Below are 19,990 nucleotides of genomic sequence, written 5' to 3' on the forward strand. Positions count from 1 at the left end.
ATCTCTTCATTCAAAGACTCAATCATGGACACTCTTACTGACAGTTGTGGCTGCTTTGCGTGATGTATTGTTGTCTCTACCTTCTTGCCCTTTGTACTGTTGTTTGTACCCTATTTTGTGCTGCTACCATGTTGTGCGGCTGCCATGTTGTGTTGCTGCCATGCTATGTTGTCCTCGTAGGTCTCTCTTTATGTAGTGTTGTTTCTCTTGTCGTGATGTGTGGTTTGTCAAATTTTTATTTAATTAATTTTTATTTTTAATCCCAGCCCCCATCCCCCATCCCCGCAGGAGGATTCTTATTGTACATAAGGATTTGTTCTTAACCGACTTACCTAGTTAAATAATATATTTATATTTTTTGTTAATAAATCCATGCTCTCCCTCTCAAGCTGAACAGGACATCAGTAGACCTTGTCCGCGCGCACAGATATAGAATTGTTTTGACAAATTGACTGGCCTCCTGAAGTGCCACCGTAAACAGCACAGTCATTGGTTAGGCTGCGCAAAGGGGTTATTAACATCGCAGGCCGGTGCTCATGATTGGGAACCATTGCCGTGTGTAATGCAGTGTAGCCTAGTTTTACATACACCATCCTAGCAGCTCAAAACTCAAAGGAAGTATATTTTCTTAGAAATATAACTTTGCCCTGTGCTTCTCCAAGCATGCTCTTCGCATATCCTAGGCCGATTGCCTATTGTAAGCTATAGTCCAGCCTTTACTTGTTCTCTTGCTCAGTTGTGCACCGGGGCGTCCCGCTCCTCTTTATATTCTGTTTAGAGCCAGTTTTCACTGTTCTGTGAAGGGAGTAGTACACAGCGTTGTACGAGATCTTCAGTTTCTTGGCAATTTGTCGCATGGAATAGCCTTCATTTCTCAGAACAAGAATAGACTGACGAGTTTCAGAAGAAAGTACTTTGTTTCTGGCCATTTTGAGCCTGTAATCGAACCCACAAATGCTGATACTCCAGATACTCAACTAGTCTAAAGAGGGCCAGTTTTATTGCTTCTTTAATCAGCACAACAGTTTTCAGCTGTGCTAACATAATTGTAAAAGGATTTTCTAATGATCAATTAGACTTTTAAAATGATAAACTTGGATTAGCTAACACAACGTGCCATTGGAACACGAGAGTGATGGTGTCACGTTCCTGACCTTATTTCCTTTGTTTAGTCTTTGTTTAGTTGGTCAGGACGTGAGCTGGGTGGGCATTCTATGTTTTGTGTTTCTATGTTGGGTTTGTTGTTTGGCCTAATATGGTTCTCAATCAGAGGCAGGTGTTTGTCATTGTCTCTGATTGGGAACCATATTAAGGTAGCCTGTTTTCACTGTTTGTTTGTGGGTGATTGTTCCTGTTYGTGYGTTCATGTGTTTTATGTTCTCAGGTTCAGGACTGTAGCTTAGTTGGTTTTCGTCTGTTTATTGTTTTTTGTTAGTATTGAAAGTAGTATTCTAATAAATATGGATACATACCACGCTGCGCTTTGGTCCACCTCTCCTTCCAACGACGAGAGCCGTTACAGATGGTTGGTGATAATGGGCCTCTGTACGCCTCGTCAGACCCTGGTTCGATTCCAGGCTGTATCACAATCGGTCGTGATTGGGAATCCTGTAGGGCGGCACACAATTGGCCCAGCGTTGTCCGTTGTAGTTAAATAAAGGTTAAATAAAAAAAAGTTTTAAAGTAAATTGATGGGGTCACATTTGAGAAACTCTGCTCATATTCGAGGATTGCTTCCCCTCACAATCTGATCCACGCCCGGGAAAGCAGTGGATGTATTATACGTTCACCAGCACTGAAGAGACTCACGGCTTGTCACCGGTTCTTGATGATAAAACTATTGGAGATGTCTTGTGACCAAGGACTGCGCACGGGTTTTAATGAGATACCCTAACCACATTCTGGCTGTTCAGCAGTGGAGATAGCAGTAAAGACGTTAATCCTCGTTCAATCTACCCATTTATGTCAGACCAGCTTCTCCTATCTTGCTGCAACAAAATCTAAATATCGCAACAGACTGCCTGTTGAAAACACCTTGACACCTCTTGGGTGTCCCTGGCACAAAAACGCTTGAGAAACATTAGTGTCTAGTTTGATAAACAGACGMCTCACAAGTCCTCAACTGGCAGCTTCATTAAATAGTAGCCGCAAAACACCAGTCTTGACGTCAACAGTGAAGAGGAGACTCCGGGATGCTGGCCGGGATGCTGGCCGGGATGCTGGGCTATACTCAGCTTTGTCTCAGAGTAGTAAGTTGGTGGTTTGAAGATATCCCTCTAGTGGTGCGGGGGCTGTGCTTTGGCAAAGTGGGTGGGGTTATATCCTGCCTGGTTGGCCCTTTCCGGGGGTATCGTCGGATGGGGCCACAGTGTCTCCCGACCCCTCCTGCCTCAGCCTCCAGTATTTATGCTGCAATAGTTTGTGTCGGGGGGCTAKGGTCAGTCTGTTATGTCAGGAGTATTTCTCCTGTCTTATCCGGTGTCCTGTGTGAATTTAAGTCTGCTCCCTCTAATTCTCTCTCTCTCCCTCTCCCTCCCCTCCCGGAGGACCTGAGCCCTGGGACCATGMTTCAGGACTACCTGGCCTGATGACTCCTTGCTGTCCCCAGTCCACCTGGTCATGCTGCTGTTCCAGTTTCAACTGTTCTGCCTGCGGCTATGGAACCCTGACCTGTTCACTGGACGTGCTACCTTGTCCTTGACCTGTTGTTTTCGACTCTCTCTCTCTACCGCACCTGCTGTCTCTAACTCTGAATGCTCGGCTATGAAAAGCCAACTGACATTTACTCCTGAGGTGCTGACCTGTTGCACCCGCTACAACCAGTGTGATTATTTTTGTTTGACCCTGCTGGTTATCTATGAATGTTTGAAAATCTTGGCCATGTACTGTTATAATCTCAACCCGGCACAGCCAGAAGAGGACTGGCCACCCCTCAGAGCCTGGTTCCTCTCTCGGTTTCTTYGTAGGTTCTGTCCTTTCTAGGGAGTTTTTTCTAGCCACCATGCTTCTACATCTGCATTGCTTGCTGTTTGGGGTTTTATGCTGGGTGTCTGTATAGCACTTTGTGACATTGGCTGATGTAAAAAGGGCTACATAAATACATTTGATTGATCACCCACGTTAGCCAGAGTTGAGAATAGGGGGAACATATAAAAGATGCCTCTATGCACTCGGTCTCTCCAGCCGCAGCTTTTTCTTGAAATCGGCCATTTTTATCATTTGCATGGAAAATTTCGCTATCGAGTTACTGTATGGATGGGTTTGAGCAGCAGTCTCATCTGTAGGCCTAAAGATGCCGATTCAATGGTCCCATCGTAATCCATGTCCCGTTATGTAGGCCTACTTGTTCAGAACACGGAATATCTAACCTACAGTTGTATTCTGAGGCAACTCTTTGCAACAAAGAAAACCTTCATATATGTACAACAAGCTGGCATTTGAAATGTCAGCTGTCTCATCTAATTGGATTGCAAACCAATTTGATGTTCGGGGCTCTGCATAAAATCTGCATGTGCCATATCTTGAATTCTACACGTGTCATTGGAAAGTCGGATTTCACTGATCTTTCTAGCAGTTGGGTTTAAAACCTCTCAGCAAGCATCCACGACTGAGGGCATGACCAGCTTTCCAACTATGTCACTTCGAAATGTTATGAGAGAGTAAGTATGAAGCCTTCAGTAAACTCTCCTTCTGTGAAATTATTGTGCAGAATTTTTGTTTGGTTATTCATCTCTTTTTTTGTAAAAAATAATTCTGGCTTATCCTTGATGTAGATGTTTTTGTTTCTAAATATCCGCGCAGTTTGTGTAGCTATACTTACTCATGGCAACACAATTTGTTTACTGCAGCAGCATGTATAGGTCAGCGCATTGCAAGTATTTATTGGTGTCCAATATGTTGCAGACCTGCAAGCATTCCTCCATGGACTGGCACTGGTCCACAGACCAGGGTTTGAGAAAGGCTGGTATAGGCTGTTGATCATTTTATTGAGACCACACTAGGCACACTTGATATTGCGTGCCCAGCCGAGAATCAGGGATGAGGGGCATCATCGGGCACACATGAGATACTTTAGCAAGCAACTCATTCTCAAACCTTGAGCAATATTACATTTAATTGATTACAAATTACATGACCCTCCCCTGGACTAAATAAAAAAAAAATACTAAACACTCCCCCTGACTGTAATTGAAAAAGCATGATCCTCCCCCATTTTCATTCAGGTAACTATTGTGTACATTTTGACCTCTCACTTATTCTTCTTCTGTCTAGGCTAAATGATATATTCTAAGAAAAGTTAGACAGGAAAGTAGGCCTAAGACAGTCTTCTATTCAAGATCAGTAAATAATGAATGTTAATATGTTGTTCAAATTAATAAACTGTAGGCCTACTGTTGTGAAAATAGTAGTGCGTTGACAGCGCAGAGCGGAGCATTGACAGCACTGTAGTGCGCATAAAGAACAGTAGTGCGCCTATTCTTCATTGCGTGCGCGCTCATCTAGCGCTTTCTCTTTGCCAACGCGCGCGTTCCCGAGAGGGATCGGTAGAAAATGGCGAGTCTGTGCAAGAAGCAGCAATGCACGATCGAGAGGCGMGGCTTTCGGCAGGAACTTGACTCGTGGCGGCACAAACTCATTCATTGTGTAGGTAAGTATTTTCAGTAATGCACGCCGAAGGGACACTCAGGTTTTCAGGTACCTTTTTACTGTTTTTGTTGACTTCTTCGCCATCAATGTTGCAAAAAAATTCGGGCTGTGACCATCAGGGGTAACACAGAGCGACTTTTTTTTTGTCCTCAACTGTTCCATTTCCTCTCGACAGTCACTGTTGAGCGCAATGAAATATTGTTTAACGTTACATCGAAATGCAATTACATGGCTCTGTATATTATGTTTACTATTTATTATGCATTTCAGGTTATCTATCTGTGTACCTTTTGGTTTTATCTATAGCTATAATTTGTTTAAAGGGCTCTGTGTTTGTTGTAGCGGGAGTGTCAAACACAGCACTAATTATGAGCGCATATTCCGTTTACTGAGGTGCGCGCTCCCGCGCGATTTTACAGTATTTTTGGTGGGGGGGGGGGCGAGGCGATGCTCGGGGGTCAACGAGCTTTTCTCCAAAGTAGCTATCGGGGGCGCGCATTGCTGCAATGAGGAAGTAAGGTCAGACCATAGATTTAAATTACTAGAGAGGCTGTCATAAACCCTCAAAGTTCCAGAATGATTAGGCATAATTAAGTAATAAGGCACAAGAGGCAGTGCTGTATCATGAATACAGTCACAGACAGGTAAATTACATTGTCCAGGACGACGTGATAGCTGAGTGCCTTATTGCTATTATAAAACTGTTACCAACATATTAAAATAATAAAGAATTACATATTTTCATTAAAACATTTTTTTCAATTCATGCAATTTCATTCTTCCTCCAGAATATATATTATTTTGGTCATGTTAGTTCTTTTGGTCATGTTGCGTTAGACACGACACAATCGTTAAYTATTTTTACATAGTTGCTATGCAAAAGGACTGGTCATCCATATAAAAAAAATGGTTGCTATGTGGGCTGGATAACGTTTTCGTCGCTAGATAACCAGCCAACTTCAGCTAATTTAGTCATGTCAAACATTGAACCTGGAATGATAGTACACTAGCTGCATTTTTGTTTGCTTGATCTTTTTCTATTGCCATTTATTTGGATATCTCCATAATAATGACGTTGATGCGTGATTTCGACTGGCTCAGCAAAAGTTGTCTTGTCTGTGCACATTTCACTCTATGTATGGTACTACAGAGATCGAAATTCAAAAGGGAAACATTGTTTCCAAGGTCTGAAAGGTAGACAGCTAAGTTTATATTAACCCCACTGTACCAAACTAAATGCTAGGCTGGAAGCAAGGGGAAATAATGTGTGAGTTGAGATGAACACAAGAGATGATTGGGACAGCAACATTAACATGATATTCTTATGGAGGCGTAGTGATCATTTTCAGATGGAACTGTTAGCAGGCAGAGGTGTGTCTGTGATGGCCAATACAGCACGGCTTGGAACGCTGCTCTTTCAGTCAGCATCCAGGATCCAAACCACCAGTTTTATAATGCTGATTTTACTTATGCAGGATAATAAAAGTAAGGCATGTGATGTATTGAATTATGTAATAGAATTATAAACCTAATATATTGTCATATAGTTATAAATACCTTTTTTTACCAATATTCTGTATACGTGTGAACAGACCATAAATGTCAATGTTTTCTTGGAAAGCTGTGTACTATTATACAATGTCAGTACTTGTTGCATTTACAACTTGTCTAACTTCTATCATCAACGGTTTTCAGCCAGTGTATGGCTGCCTGTGGATTGACTGCATTGTTTGAATGGGATGATGGCATACTGGCAGTTAATTAGAAACATTTATGGAATAATTCCTCTAAAACTGTCTGGCTAGCTAACAAACATACAGTGCAGATAAATTATTCAGATTCATTATTTCAAAAAAGATCTCCTCACATCAACTGGTAAACTATGACCAAAATGGCTGCCCTTTATCCCATCATAAGAAGGTTCATGTCCATTCTAGTATTTTAATTGGGTTAGACCCTCTAGGGGAAACAAAGTGAGTTCATGTAGTTGGGTTGCACTTTTCATCAACATCATTTGCCTCCATTTCCCCATGTGTATTGTCCTTCAGTAATCTGGAACTGGCTTGCAACATCTTTGTATCTGAGTTTGTTCTTGCTCTGAGAAGTAGGATTCGGGTTTTTGTTTTTGGCATTGCATCAACCTTACCTACAATGAACTACCAATCTGGTTAATATTAGAATCCCATAAACTGCCTTTATAGCTGTGCACGTGTGCATGTGCCCTGTGGAAATAGCCAGGCCTCCTTTTTCAGTGACCCACTCACCTACTTAGAGGGAGTTGAAGGTACTGTCCAAAGGAATGCAACAATTTGGACCTCTTCTCCCGTTTCGTGCCTGCTGAACCCAAGACTGGCCAAATGCACTGTACTGTAAATGAACAGTAGAGAGTGAAACAAACAACATATTTGACCAACTTTCCATGTCAAGATTTTGAACAATACATTTTTTAAATTAATTTGTTGTTGTTGGGGGAAATGCATTGGTGGCAGCATACCTCAATGTACATTTTTATATTTCACATGCTTACTGAACATGACCCTGATCCCAGGTGTTTACTGAATGCAGTGAAATTAGAGGGGGAGGGAGTAAAAGAAACCGAAACAGAAAGGACATTCTTGCTGTCCACTTCTCCAGGCCAAGTCAGCCCCTATGGTCAGCACTCCATCCTTGACCCACAACTGTCCTATTGTTCCCCTGCTGCTATGCTACAGTATGGAGGCCTGGGGAGCAGACTTCATAACAGCATCCCCCATTATTACCTAAAGTCAAGACAAAAACAGCCTTTTGTTCAGGTTTTTGGTGGAAAGACGAGAGTAGCACCGGCCTGCTCAAACTGAAATGGACATTTTGTTCCATGTTGTATGTGTGTGTTGTTTTCATGTGAACAGTAAAGTCATGGAGCAGAGAGGAGTTATTGTCCAACAGAACAGCAGAAACTATTGTCTATCAGCCTCCGTATGCAAACGTGTGTATCCACTGTACATGAATCCTCGGTCTTGTTTTGGGAATGTTTTGCATTCCAAATGGTTTGGAATATCAAGGACCATGAATGCCAGTGAAACATAGAAGGCCAATACAGACTTTATGGCGGAGAAAAAGTAGATTTTGGAGGGAGGTCATAACAATTTCAGATGGGACAACTGAACTGCCCTTTTTTACAACTGGGAGCAGGGGAACAAAATCTTTGTGAATTGGATGTGGCACTCCGGCTAGTTCAAATCGTATTTCACGGCACTGCCACAACCCAGAGCTTTAGTAGGGGACAATACGGGTACCTCTAAAATTGGGATATAGCCTAGTTCTTGATCTCTATGGTGTTTTTGAGGGTTCTGAGATTATAGTGCAGTGTTTATTTTGTATTTCTCTGTTTTTGAGACGAGGTCGAGGGTTAGCAACAGTCTCTGTACGACCATAGCGATTTCAGCTGAAGCCACAGCTAGGCCTAGTTCTTCCTGATTACCCTTTGAAGTGTAGCGTATTGCATCGAGGGGCTTGAGGGCTAGGTGGAGGACCCCCCCCCCCCCTGAAACAATGGAAGGTTATACCGTGGTCTCCAAACAATGACATTGGTGACGGTTAGGAAACATTGTTTAGTGGATGTTATTCTGTTTAGCTTTTCCTTCCTTGTGACATTGTTTATTTTCTACAGATGCCATTGTTGTGACCCGTGCCTGTGTTATTACAGCGGGATGTGCTTAGACTACCAGTGCAGAGGCTACATATTTGCAGTAGTGAAAATGTGTTCCCTCTGTCAGTAGATTACTTGTATTGTCAACATAGTTATGAACGAAGTAGCTGTTGCTTTGTTTAATCTTCTTGCCTTGAATACACTGCTTAGGCCTATATCAGTCTTAGAATTCATACTTCATCCATAGTTATGCAGTCTAGCCCAATTTGCTGAATTCTTCATGCAGAGCCCACAATAACTAGGCCTACATAAGAAGCAATTTCTCTCTCTCTCTCTCTCTGTGTATGAACAGACAAAGCCTTCTGCACACAGCCCTGCTAAGGCCTTTTTTTAATGGAAGGTAGAATCCCCCCCTACCCACCAATCATCTTTTTATTATAGCCATTCCTTTTTCACAAAGGGAATGGTGCACTTTTCATCTCTACAGGTAGCCAACGTTTTACGTTGTATCATTTAGCAGATCTATGTTTGTGACTAAATTGCTCATTTTGCCTAGCCTAGATAAAACTATGCCTTGTTTCTAATGGGTAGGTTAAACATGATTTGGTGTATAGCCTCATTGTAACGACAGTAGCCTATGCCAAAGGTCAGGTAGGCTTTACAGAGAGATGCACAAAAACTCCAACACCCTTTATCACATGGCTTTGTAATTGGTGTAACCTAGAGTCGTACATACAATATGTGTGTAGGCTGTAGTCTCCGTAGGTTTTGTTATTTTAAGAGCAGCAATACGCCATTGGACTGTCGGGTTGCATCACATTAGGTTTAGGCTGGTTTTGTGGAGCGTGGCTTTGTTTCCCTCCCAGAATGCTGCTCAGATCCCACGCCACGTTCGTTACTCTTACTGGGTAGTATAACTGCATGCTGCTGCTCCCTATGCCCACTTGTTCAATGCCCTGTAGAGATGGAACACTACCTGTCGAAATCAATGTTTTGTTACCCACGTGTCATTATTGCATTGCGTAGCATATGTCATTACCAGAACATCTTAGGTGCTCAACGCCCCCGGCCAAAATATGTATTGCTGTATCAATATGGATCTTTTGGCTATTACATGTGTATTAGCTACATGATTAGGCTATCATCAGCTCTCAGCAATAAAGCATAGGCTAGGATCATTTCTACATGATAGGCTTGTACCCTTAGCCCTGTGTGCTTGATTTTTAGTGTGCTCTGTGCTTTTTGTATCACTCCTCCTCAGCCCCCGTATCTGTGTCTGTGCACTTATCTGCATTGAGCCTCACTCTAGCATGTCAATGACCTCCTTTATACTGTGTGCGAGTGTGATCAACCGCACTGAACATGTGAACATCATATGATCAAGCATGTGCTTCCTTTTTTAAGCATGAAAAGACCTTAAAACTGATTTACTGATTTGGGTCCTCTGTTTCGACCGGCCCCAGAACATAACTTGTGTGTTTTTTAGTTATGACGATAACTTTCTGGTGCTCTAGGCTGAATGAGAGAAGCTCCCCAATTAGCTTCTGTTAAGATCTCCTCTGTTTTTCTCCCTGTGAAGACTGCTTAGGAGAGAGGAAATGTCAGCTATAACCCAATAGTGTCAGTGGAGTAGAGTACAAAGATGGGGGTTAGCATGAAGAGAGGGAAACGGTGAATCCCAAAGCACCACCTCGCCACTACCTGCCTCTGTTGTCACGCGTTGCTGACGAAACAGATGATGACTTCCAGAGAGTGGGGAGGGGATCAATAATCCCATCAACTTTGGGAAACACTCGTTACTTGAATGACGCAATTCATGTTCCACTTTGAAATAATAAAACGAGCATGAAATTCAAAAGAATAAATCCCCCCTGTCATTTTACAAAATATAAGTTAAACAATTAATTTGGGAGGTAATTGATCTGTGTCATGTCTCGAAATCACACAAACAATTGCACGTGGAATAATTAGTCACGCCTATCCATTCTTTGGTATTACATTGCGCAAACTCCAAATGTATCGAAGGGTCTAATTAGCCCCTATACCCTCAATTTTCACTCTCAGCTTTGGGACGCTTGTGCATATGGCGGAGTTGCGCGTTCACATGCAAATGGAGGGGAGAGGGGAAGGGAGTGATTTGGGATTCATCCAGAGGGGGAACATGGTACACAGCCCCTAACCACAGAATCTTACAGGGAAAAGAGAGGCGAGGTTGACGATGAAATGTTTGCATACTATTAAAATTTTGGGAGAGGGAGACGTGCATGATGTAACATCTTTCTCCAGTTCAAACAAACTGGTGTAAAGTCTTGTACCTTTATATTTCACTGCTTAGAAATGGCCAGGATTGTAAAGTAGGCTGGAGGCTGCAGGTAGCCTAGCGGTTAAGCACATTGGTTCAAATTCCAGAGCCAACTAGGTGAAGAATGTCGCTGTGCTCTTGAGCAAGGCACTTAGCTAACCCAAGGCACTTAGCTAGTCCTTTCTGTTTCGGTGCGTCTGCTAAATAACTACAATGTAGAGAGCATGTGCTGAAAATCAATCCCTTTTATCATTTGTTTACGTTCATGAATAGGATTCTGATTCACAGGCTCCTGAATTGATTTACTTAAAATAGAAATGACTGCAACTCTGCACCAGCTACAATTGGAGATATGTAGGCTGTTTCTTTTGATGCATCTTTCATCTCAGTTTTCACTTTTCCTCATCCATCATAAACGTTAACGCCAAAGCTTGTGCACGCAAGCCCCCCCCCCCCCAATGTTGTTTTCTCTAGTTGGTTTTCCCAGGTTTCTGTTTTTCAGGTTTTCACTCTCAAAATCACTTTTAAAAATTTTATTTTATTTTTTATATACAATATCCAATTTTGTTTTCCACAACAATGCTTAAACCACAACAGGAGACCACTTTTAAAGTCTGAAAAATCGTAGAAATTTTGGGTGTAGCCTTTTATGCAAGTGCACTAGCGGTGTTTCTCTAGCGGTCATGTGATTGCAGAGTTTGCAAAACAAATGACCAATGGATTGATGCAAATAATCATGATACCATTCTGCCAGGTAGGCATAGGCTACTAATCTAGTTAACGTTTCTATTAGGCTTGGGCGGTATACCGGGTATTTGGAAAAAGCCACGGGGATTGTTTTTCAATACTCTCAACAATATTTTATTTTGAAGTTAAATTCAAGTTCAATAAATKGAATATTTGTAGCTACTCTTAGTTTATTGCGTTCTTCATTTCACCTGTCACATAATTGGACATTATGAATCTTACCGTAGTTCCCCAGAACAGTTGAGCTTGTTACGTGTTTGGTTTGTAAATGGCACAATGGGAGAAAGCGGGAGCTGGTAAGTCCAGCTGTGTATGTGGATTAACTTGCTAGTTAGCTAAGTAAGTGGCTGAATTAATAAGGAGACGGAGCACCATATAGTGTTAGCTTTCTGCTGTGTTTGAGAAGTCAGTGCTTTGGATGAGTTAGCAGGAGTGGCAGCTGTACAGATATCTTGATTTCCTTAATTTTTTTTCTCCTCTCTGTTCTCAGCCAGTCTGCTCCTCCCCCCCATTCTCCGAGCAGAGCAGGCAGGCCTGTTGCCCTAGCAACTCCACACACTGCTCCAGAGCCAGTACTGTTCTTCCTTCAGACAAGCATCTGTTTACTTTGTTCATTTTCACATTGTCTCTCGTTCACATTTGCTTATAAATGTCCAAACTCACCAAAAATGACATTCGATAGCTACTATCTATACTTGTATAACTTTGAGCTGGATTGCCTGTCTTTAATTTGTTTTTCATTAGCATATTTAGCTAGCAACCTCTCTTGAAATTCGCTATTAGTTTGTGCTAATTTTGTTCGCATTCTGGTTAGATGCCCAATGAACTTTTTGTTGTTGCGTTTTTAGCACCCCCTTGTGTACTGTGACGGCAATACAGTAAATCGTGGAGTGTTTTGAGACTGGTGTTTTGCGGTATCCATGCGTTAAAGGGCCTCATTGCCAAAATCCCGAAGTATCTCTTTAAGATCCTACATCTGTATCCTAATGAATGATGTACTGTGTTTTGAGGAGACTAGGAGACAGTTTGCTATAGCAGGACACTTATCCTGGAGCAACAGGAAATGTGGATTATAATTAATGTAATTTTCTTTGTAGGGGTTAATACATTTTTCATTAGAGCAAATCAAGTCAGACTTTTTTTAAGTGGAATTACAAATGTTCAGTCTTTTTAAACCCTTGAGTACACTACACTAAATTTGCATTTCCTGCTGTGCAGGTATCTTGTCCATTTTTAAGATCACTTATCCACTATTACACTACTTCTGTAATAGTAGTTACTGTAGTAGTCCAGTCTTTTAGATTAGGATAAATTGCCCCTAGACACTGATCAAGGTCAGATTATAGGTTTCCCTTAACCTCCCCAAATCTTAAAAATTTAAGGTGATCCTAGATCTGTGCCTAAGGGGACTGCTACCCAGAGCTTTGCTAAAAGGGGACTTCAGTAGTTAAGTGCTTCTGGGACGGGAGATGGTGTCACTCCAAATCTCTTCCCCCATCCTCAGCCCTGAATTGGTTACAGATATAGGTCAGGAGAAGGCAAAGGGAGATTGGGTAGTTAGTCACACTGAGCGGTGAGCACCGTGTAGCTGTATGGTAGGCCTAACTAAAGACAGACATGCTGCAGCTGGTTCCTCATAGGAGCTAGTAGCTCATGGGTCGTTCCACCTCAAAAAGCACAAGGAGGATTTTGATACCCACCATCTTGGAGTGTTCTGAAATGCTTAGAAAAAGATACGTTTCACATTTCTGTAACATTATTTTGTTGAAATATAGTTTGCGCACTGAGAAATGAAGCTAATTGATTGCACCTAAATTTGAAATGTGATATTCACTAAATATTTTTTTTTTTTAACCTTTATTTAACTAGGCAAGTCAGTTAAGAACAAATTCTTATTTTCAATGACGGCCTAGGCAGTATGTTACTGCCTTGTTCAGGGGGAGAACGACAGATTTTTAACTTGTCAGCTTGGGGATTCGATCTTGCAACCTTTCGGTTACTAGTCCAACGCTCTAACCACTAGGCTACCTGCCGCCCCAAATATAGTACCTTAAATCCGATTTGGACCAAACTTTTTCTAACATTAGGAATCCAAAGAAATGGTCAAAAGCCAGCCACAGACCCCAACCCCAAACCAACAACAAGTGTACAGTATCAGTTATCATGGCTTGCTGAAGTGACATGGAACGACCCTCAACTGTTTTCATGCGCTCATACAGTATAGCTTATGCACCACTCATGAGGATCTCCTATAACATTTAGATTGAATAAGAGATCTAATAAGTGCTCTTATACACATACTGTAATCGCCTTTTGAGTTGTAGGAGGGTTGGCCCTAGATCAAACTGCTAATATTACCTCACCAAACAAAAAGTAACTGTTTGGAAGAGCGGGGATAGAGTGCCGTCTGAAACTGTTTAAGTGTGCCTCGTTGGACTTTGGAAGATAGTTCGGCAGTCTCTGTGGCTCTTTCGGCACTGTGCGGGTGAAGCACGGCTTTGTTTCATGCAGCGCGCCAGAGCAGTCCCACTGCCGGGAGACATGGTAAAGCATATTAATGTACTGTATGTTACTTGCATGCAAATAAAGGATGCTTTGCTACCACACCCACAACGGAAGCACAATCATGGTCTCGGATTCGTAAGTGTAGGACTTTTGTGAGAGGTTGCTGTTGAGCCTGAATTCAACCCAAAACCAACAAGGAAGTCTGCTGCAGTGTTTGAGAGCGGTTGTATGAAACCTATCGGTATGTCAAGCAATGCTCTTAACAGTGCCAGCCCGCTCTTAATTTCTATTCAGTTCGGCGTCTGATCTGTGCATTGGTCTCGGTTGCAAACGCTCATACGACACTCAACATTCAGCTACACTGTGATGTTGGCTCAAATACAAATGCCCATATCTTATTCGAGGTCGACTGATTTATGATTTTTCAACACCGATATCAATTATTGGAGGACAAAAAAAAGCCGATACCGATTACTCTGCCTATTTAAAAAATATATATATATAAAAAAATTCTATATGTTTGTAATAATGACAATTACAGCAATACTGAATGAACACTTTTTATTTTAACTGAATACATAAATAAAAATCCATTTAGTTTCAAATAAATAATGAAACATGTTCAATTTGGTTTAAATAATGCAAAACAGTGTTGGAGAAGAAACTAAAAGTGCAATATGTACCATGTAAAAAAAGCAAATGTTTTAAGTTCCTAGCTCAAAACATGAGAACATATGAAAGCTGGTGGTTCCTTTTAACATAAGTCTTAACTGGGAAAATTGAAGACGTTTTAGGTTGTAGTTATTATAGGACTATTTCTCTCTATACCATTTGTATTTCATATACCTTTGACTATTGGATTTTCTTATAAGCACTATAGTATTGCCAGCCTAATCTCGGGAGTTGATAGGCTTGAAGTCATAAACAGCGCTATGCTTCAAGCATTGCGAAGAACTGCTGGCAAACGCAGGAAAGTGCAGTTTGAATGAATGCTTACGAGCCTGCTGCTGCCTACCACCGCTCAGTCAGACTGATCTTTCAAATCATAGACTTAATTATAACATAATAACACACACAAATACGAGCCTTAGGTCATTAATATGGTCAAATCCAGAAACTATCATTTCGAAAACAAAACGTTTATTCTTTCAGTGAAATACGGAACCGTTCCGTATTTTATCGAACGGGTGGCATCCATAAGTCTAAATATTGCTGTTACATTGCACAACCAATGTTGTGTCATAACTATGTAAAATTCTGGCAAATTAATTACGGTCTTTGTTAGGAAGAAATGGTCTTCACACAGTTCGCAACGAGCCAGGCGGCCCAAACTGCTGCATATACTCTGACACTGCTTGCACTGAACGCAAGAGAAGTGACACAATTTCCCTAGTTAATATTGCCTGCTAACATGAATTTATTTTAACTAAATATGCAAGTGAAAAAAAATATACTTGTGCATTGGTTTTAAGAAAGGCATTGATGTTTATGGTTGGGTACATTGGTGCAATGACAGTGCTTTTTTTGCGAATGCGCTTGTTAAATCATCACCCGTTTGGCGAAGTAGGCTGTGATTTGATGATAAATTAACAGGCACCGCATTGATTATATGCAACCCAGGGCAAGCTAGTTAACTACACATGGTTGATGATATTACTAGGTTAACTAGTGATTATGTGAAGATTGATTGTTTTTTATAAGGTAAGTTTAATGCTAGCTAGCAACTTACCATGGCTCCTTGCTACAGTTGCGTAACAAGTGTTCAGCCTGCCATGCAGTCTCCTCGTGGAGTGCAATGTAATCGGCCACAATCGACGTCCAAAAATGCCGGCTACAGATTTATGAAAACTTGAAATCGGCCCTAATTAATTTTAATCGGTCGACCTCTAATTTGTATGGTTCATCTAGAATCCTGCCATCCTTATGCTCAGTAATTTACTTATGTTTTGATATTGGGCCTCTGAACTGTAGATTGACAGTGTGTACTCTAGATTTCTGGAGACAAGGCACAAAGACCCTAGAAATGAAAGATACCAGTGTTTTCAATTGAAAAACATGGCAAATGGTGGGGTACCTTTCTTTGTAATATTCCGTGATACTAGCCTGAATCTTTTAAGATTGGCCTTAATTGATTTCCTCACATTAGGTAAGTAGTGGATCAGTATGGATCATATTTTGCAGTCTCCCTTATTAACTCTTTGTTCCACACCTCTTTACCTTGCGCCTCGTTACTGCCATGCCTGTAGGCTATAGGCTAGCTTCAGAATCCTATCTCTACCCTGTAGGCCTATTCTACCCTATATACTGTAGGCATATACCGCTGGTTATCCACAGAAGCCTAATTTATTTCTTCAATTAGTGGGTTAGGCCTAATGGTTTATCAAGTGGTCACGATCCCTAGAAGAACTCCCATGTCACTGGTTGTAATGCTTCCTTCATATATTGGATAACATGCTTTTCAGTAGCTCACTACCAGCAGTGTGTTTTGAGGGTCGGATAGTTGGCTATTTCTTCCATGCGTTTTTGTTGTATTCAGCATCATCACCATACCCACACCCCGTTGTTGAATGCTCTGAGTTAGCAACAGTTTTGATGTTGAGTTAACTCTTCATGAGATCCAGCATGTCAGCTACATGAGGTCGCCTCTAGAACACATTTTACTGGCTCCCCCTCTACCTACCTCCCTTCGCTGGAAATGTAGGCCGCTGCGTTCACCAAAATTGTACATGTTTGTTTCTTTGGAATTGTGTTTATTAACCAATGGGTTGTTATCAGGTCTTACGCTAGTAATGACGTTGTTGTGGGTATGATTGCTCACCTCTTTTTAAAGCAGGTATGCAGTCTAGTGATTTATACAAAATCTGAGGAAAATAATGTTTCTGTGTTGTATAGCCCAGTAGTTGTTTATTACAATGTTGTTCTAGCACCCTGAGCTCATTGTTGTGTTGCTACTGACAGCCCTTTTAATAGTGCATCTCACTGCCTCATGTTTAAATGCCCTAAAATAAATTCCTGAAGAGTGGCTTGATTTAATGCCGTTGATTTGTCAAACCAAAGTGGATGACCTATTTTTTTTCTCTCTGAAATATTCCCGACATGGGATTGGATGGTTGGATTAGCTAGCCGCTGCAGATGAAGTCCTGTTCACTAACCCAGAAACAGCACATCCCTCCCTCTTCCTCCAGCTAGGGGCTAGTGCTAGCCTATATTTTATCACTACTTTTTTGTCTTTGCCTGTTCTTTTTTTTCCACGTTTTTCTTCTGAAGGAGGGGGTTGTAATTGGGGGAATGGGAGAGAGGCAAGGTTTTAAAATGAGGACTAGGTTAAGTTCTGTGCATGAACCCAGAAACAGAGGAACTCTCAGCTCCAGCTGTAGGCCTGAACGGCTAGATTTAACCATTTTATTTATGTGTCTTTCTTTTTTCACATTCTGTTCTAGAGGTGGAGGATGGGGTTGGAACAAGGGGATTTTAAGAGAGGGTTTTTAAACTATTGGCACTTGACTGGTTGAGGAAGAGAGTGGATGGCATGTTGATGATGGGTCGATGACTTGGATCGTGGGTCGGTTTTGCTCGTGGAAACATTAAGGATGTGTATTTTATTAAAATGCACAAACATGCTGTGTTGGTTTGTGTCTAGATACATTACTGGAAAATACTGCAACTTGTGGAAAGTGTTTAGGAAGTGTGACTTTGGCTACATAAATAGGCAAATGACAAACATTTTGTTTTTGTATCCTGGTGGAGTAGACTACTGGAAAATAAACTTTTTGAGAACGTATACTCTGTCCTCTTATTTGCCATTGCACCAAAACAACATGATGGTAAACAACACTTAGCCAAATGTTTTCTGTTTTTGCAACTATGGTGAGGGTCTTTACTAGAGCATGTTGTGTGGTTTGGGACGTTCTACAGACAAGTGGACAGATGTCGCCTCTGGCCTCTAACGCATCAATGGACATATTGCAATGAAAATTGGCCAGTGTACTAACACAAGGTAATCTCTTGTTAAACCATCAATATGTGCTAAAATCACCCACACACTTGATCAATTGCTACCATCATTGGCCACGATTTACCACTTCTTAAAGCGGATGTATGTCGAGATGTTCTGTTAGTCCTGATTGCTGCCAACATCATTCAAGAATATTTCGCCCTCTGAACAAATTGATCCTGCTTTGTTAGTACACTAAGGGCGATTTATCTATTTGACAATCATTCTGTACGACTGAAATGAAGTATTTCCTCAGTTAGCATACCACGGAAAATCTGTGGCAATTTACCCGACACCTTGTATGAATGTACAACTATTTTTGGTGTAGCCTATTCGTATAATTTGTTTCCAATTTGTTGTCCATTTAATTATAACTTGGTCATATCTTATCAAGATCGGGGGGATATCCCTGGACTGTGTATATTTGAAATGTGTAGGCTATTAAATCAAGTCAGTCGTGATGAGTTTGGCATATAATCATTTTGTGTCAAATGAAAATGTGGTTAATGGTTATTTCAAATAGCACGCATATCATTTTTTTATGTTTAAAGGTGAAACGTTTGAATGAAATATAGGCATACTTCTATATTCTTATAAAAAAAATGTTTTATTCATCAGCCTTACAGTGTCCGATGGGTCGATGTTTCATTGGGGGCGGGAGTGGAGAACGTAGAAGCAGCTGTCTAGTATCATAATCACTTGACAAGGTAACAACGAGAGATCAACTAATCTGTTGGTTTATTCTTGTGGGTTTAACACACAGGTGCATGTAATCTCCCATTAGTAGCGTTTTAAGAAATCCAGTGGTAGCTTGCAAGATTCAGGTCTGCCTGTTCGTTGCTATAAGTACCTATAAAGTAACAGGGTTTTAAATCGGCCATAAATCCCTGTGTGACATGGGAAAGGGAAGCTTGTTGTGTGCAACAAGGAAGGGCATATGAATGCAACATTTGTAATTAAAGACATTTGTAGCCTGTCTATCTATGGGTAACAGGGTTGAGGTGTTATGCTCGACCCACTCAGTTTCCACCACAAAACACCAGAAAATGGCCAAAAAGAGTAGAACTAGCTCACCTGCTTTTACACTTTGATTTGACTATTAGATGTTAAATGTTTCTTTGGATAAAGGCATACTTTTTAAGTAATACGTTTTATTACTTAAAATATCAAAGGGGTGCAAAAGGCATTCATTTTGTGGAACATCCCACTTATCATATTAGGCTATGTTCTGTAGTGAACGGTGCTCCGCCTAGTGAGCCAGCCACCCTTTCTCTATAGATGAGTGAACTAACTCCTGCTGTCGGAGGTTAAGACTCTTTGGAAGTTAAGAGGGAATTGTGTTGACAGTCAGTGTATAGCCTAGCCTACGTATTGTGTGTGTGTGTGCTGGCACAATCATTGCATAATCGTGCAACTGACAATTATGGACAATAACCTGAACAAATGTAAAAATAATAATTTTTACTTGAGGATAAGGTTGGTCATTATTTTACAAGCAGAACGGCACGGTCGGGAGAAAAATCTTGAATTCCAAAAGTTCCAAGTGGTCAAAATCATTTGATTTTGAGACTGCGGTGAGCTGTGTTGTATTAATTAGGCTGAGTATGCCGTAGCAACATTTTGAAGATTCATTACAAGCTCAAAACATTTTTCAATAAAAATGACAATTATCACAATGTCATTGCCATGGTGTGTATCCCGTTGCCTCCCGTCGGTACAGTATGTCCAGAGCAGTCTGATGTGAGACATGACAGATTCTGCAGTACTATTGATTGACTGACAGACCCAAGCCCTCTCCTCTGACCGTTGCCTCAACATGTTAGCACACCAAACTGTGTAGTCTTTCTTGTTGCTTGGCAACTGGCAGACCCTTGTGCATGCTATATCATTAGTCAAAACGTACGTGCATTCCATTTAATGTGTTAAAAAAAATGTGAGGCAAGAGGAGATTTGCTGAGGGTGTGCTTCAAGATGAAATTGAAAGTCAAAGTGGGGTTGTGGAGAATTAGGCATATATAGGAAGGATGGTGTTTGATCACTGAGAATGTCAAAGTTTCTCAGTAATTGACACTTTGGCGGAAAGACATTTAATTGGGCTCCTTGGCAGTAGACTAGGGCCTATGTACTTACTCTATCATACATTTACAGTGAATGTAATGGGAAGCAT

The 19,990-nt window shown here is 41.1% G+C and overlaps 1 protein-coding gene across 3 annotated transcripts in view; it reads left to right on the top strand.

Annotated features, from left to right (window-relative positions):
• Window positions 1–4,507: 4,507 nt before the first annotated feature.
• Window positions 4,508–19,990, top strand: part of LOC111977811 (ligand-dependent corepressor) — a 47,045-nt gene continuing 31,562 nt past the window's right edge. The window contains exon 1 of one of the 3 annotated variants that reach the window (XM_024007507.3): window positions 4,508–4,648. In XM_024007507.3, coding sequence (XP_023863275.1) covers window positions 4,552–4,648 — 97 coding nt within the window. In that variant the 5' untranslated portion in view covers window positions 4,508–4,551. The remainder of the gene's footprint in view (window positions 4,649–19,990) is intronic. The other 2 variants (XM_024007505.3, XM_024007506.1) reach the window with 2 other exon arrangements.

The sequence above is a fragment of the Salvelinus sp. IW2-2015 genome, linkage group LG18 (assembly GCF_002910315.2).
Source record: "Salvelinus sp. IW2-2015 linkage group LG18, ASM291031v2, whole genome shotgun sequence".
Taxonomy (NCBI): Eukaryota; Metazoa; Chordata; class Actinopteri; order Salmoniformes; family Salmonidae; genus Salvelinus; species Salvelinus sp. IW2-2015.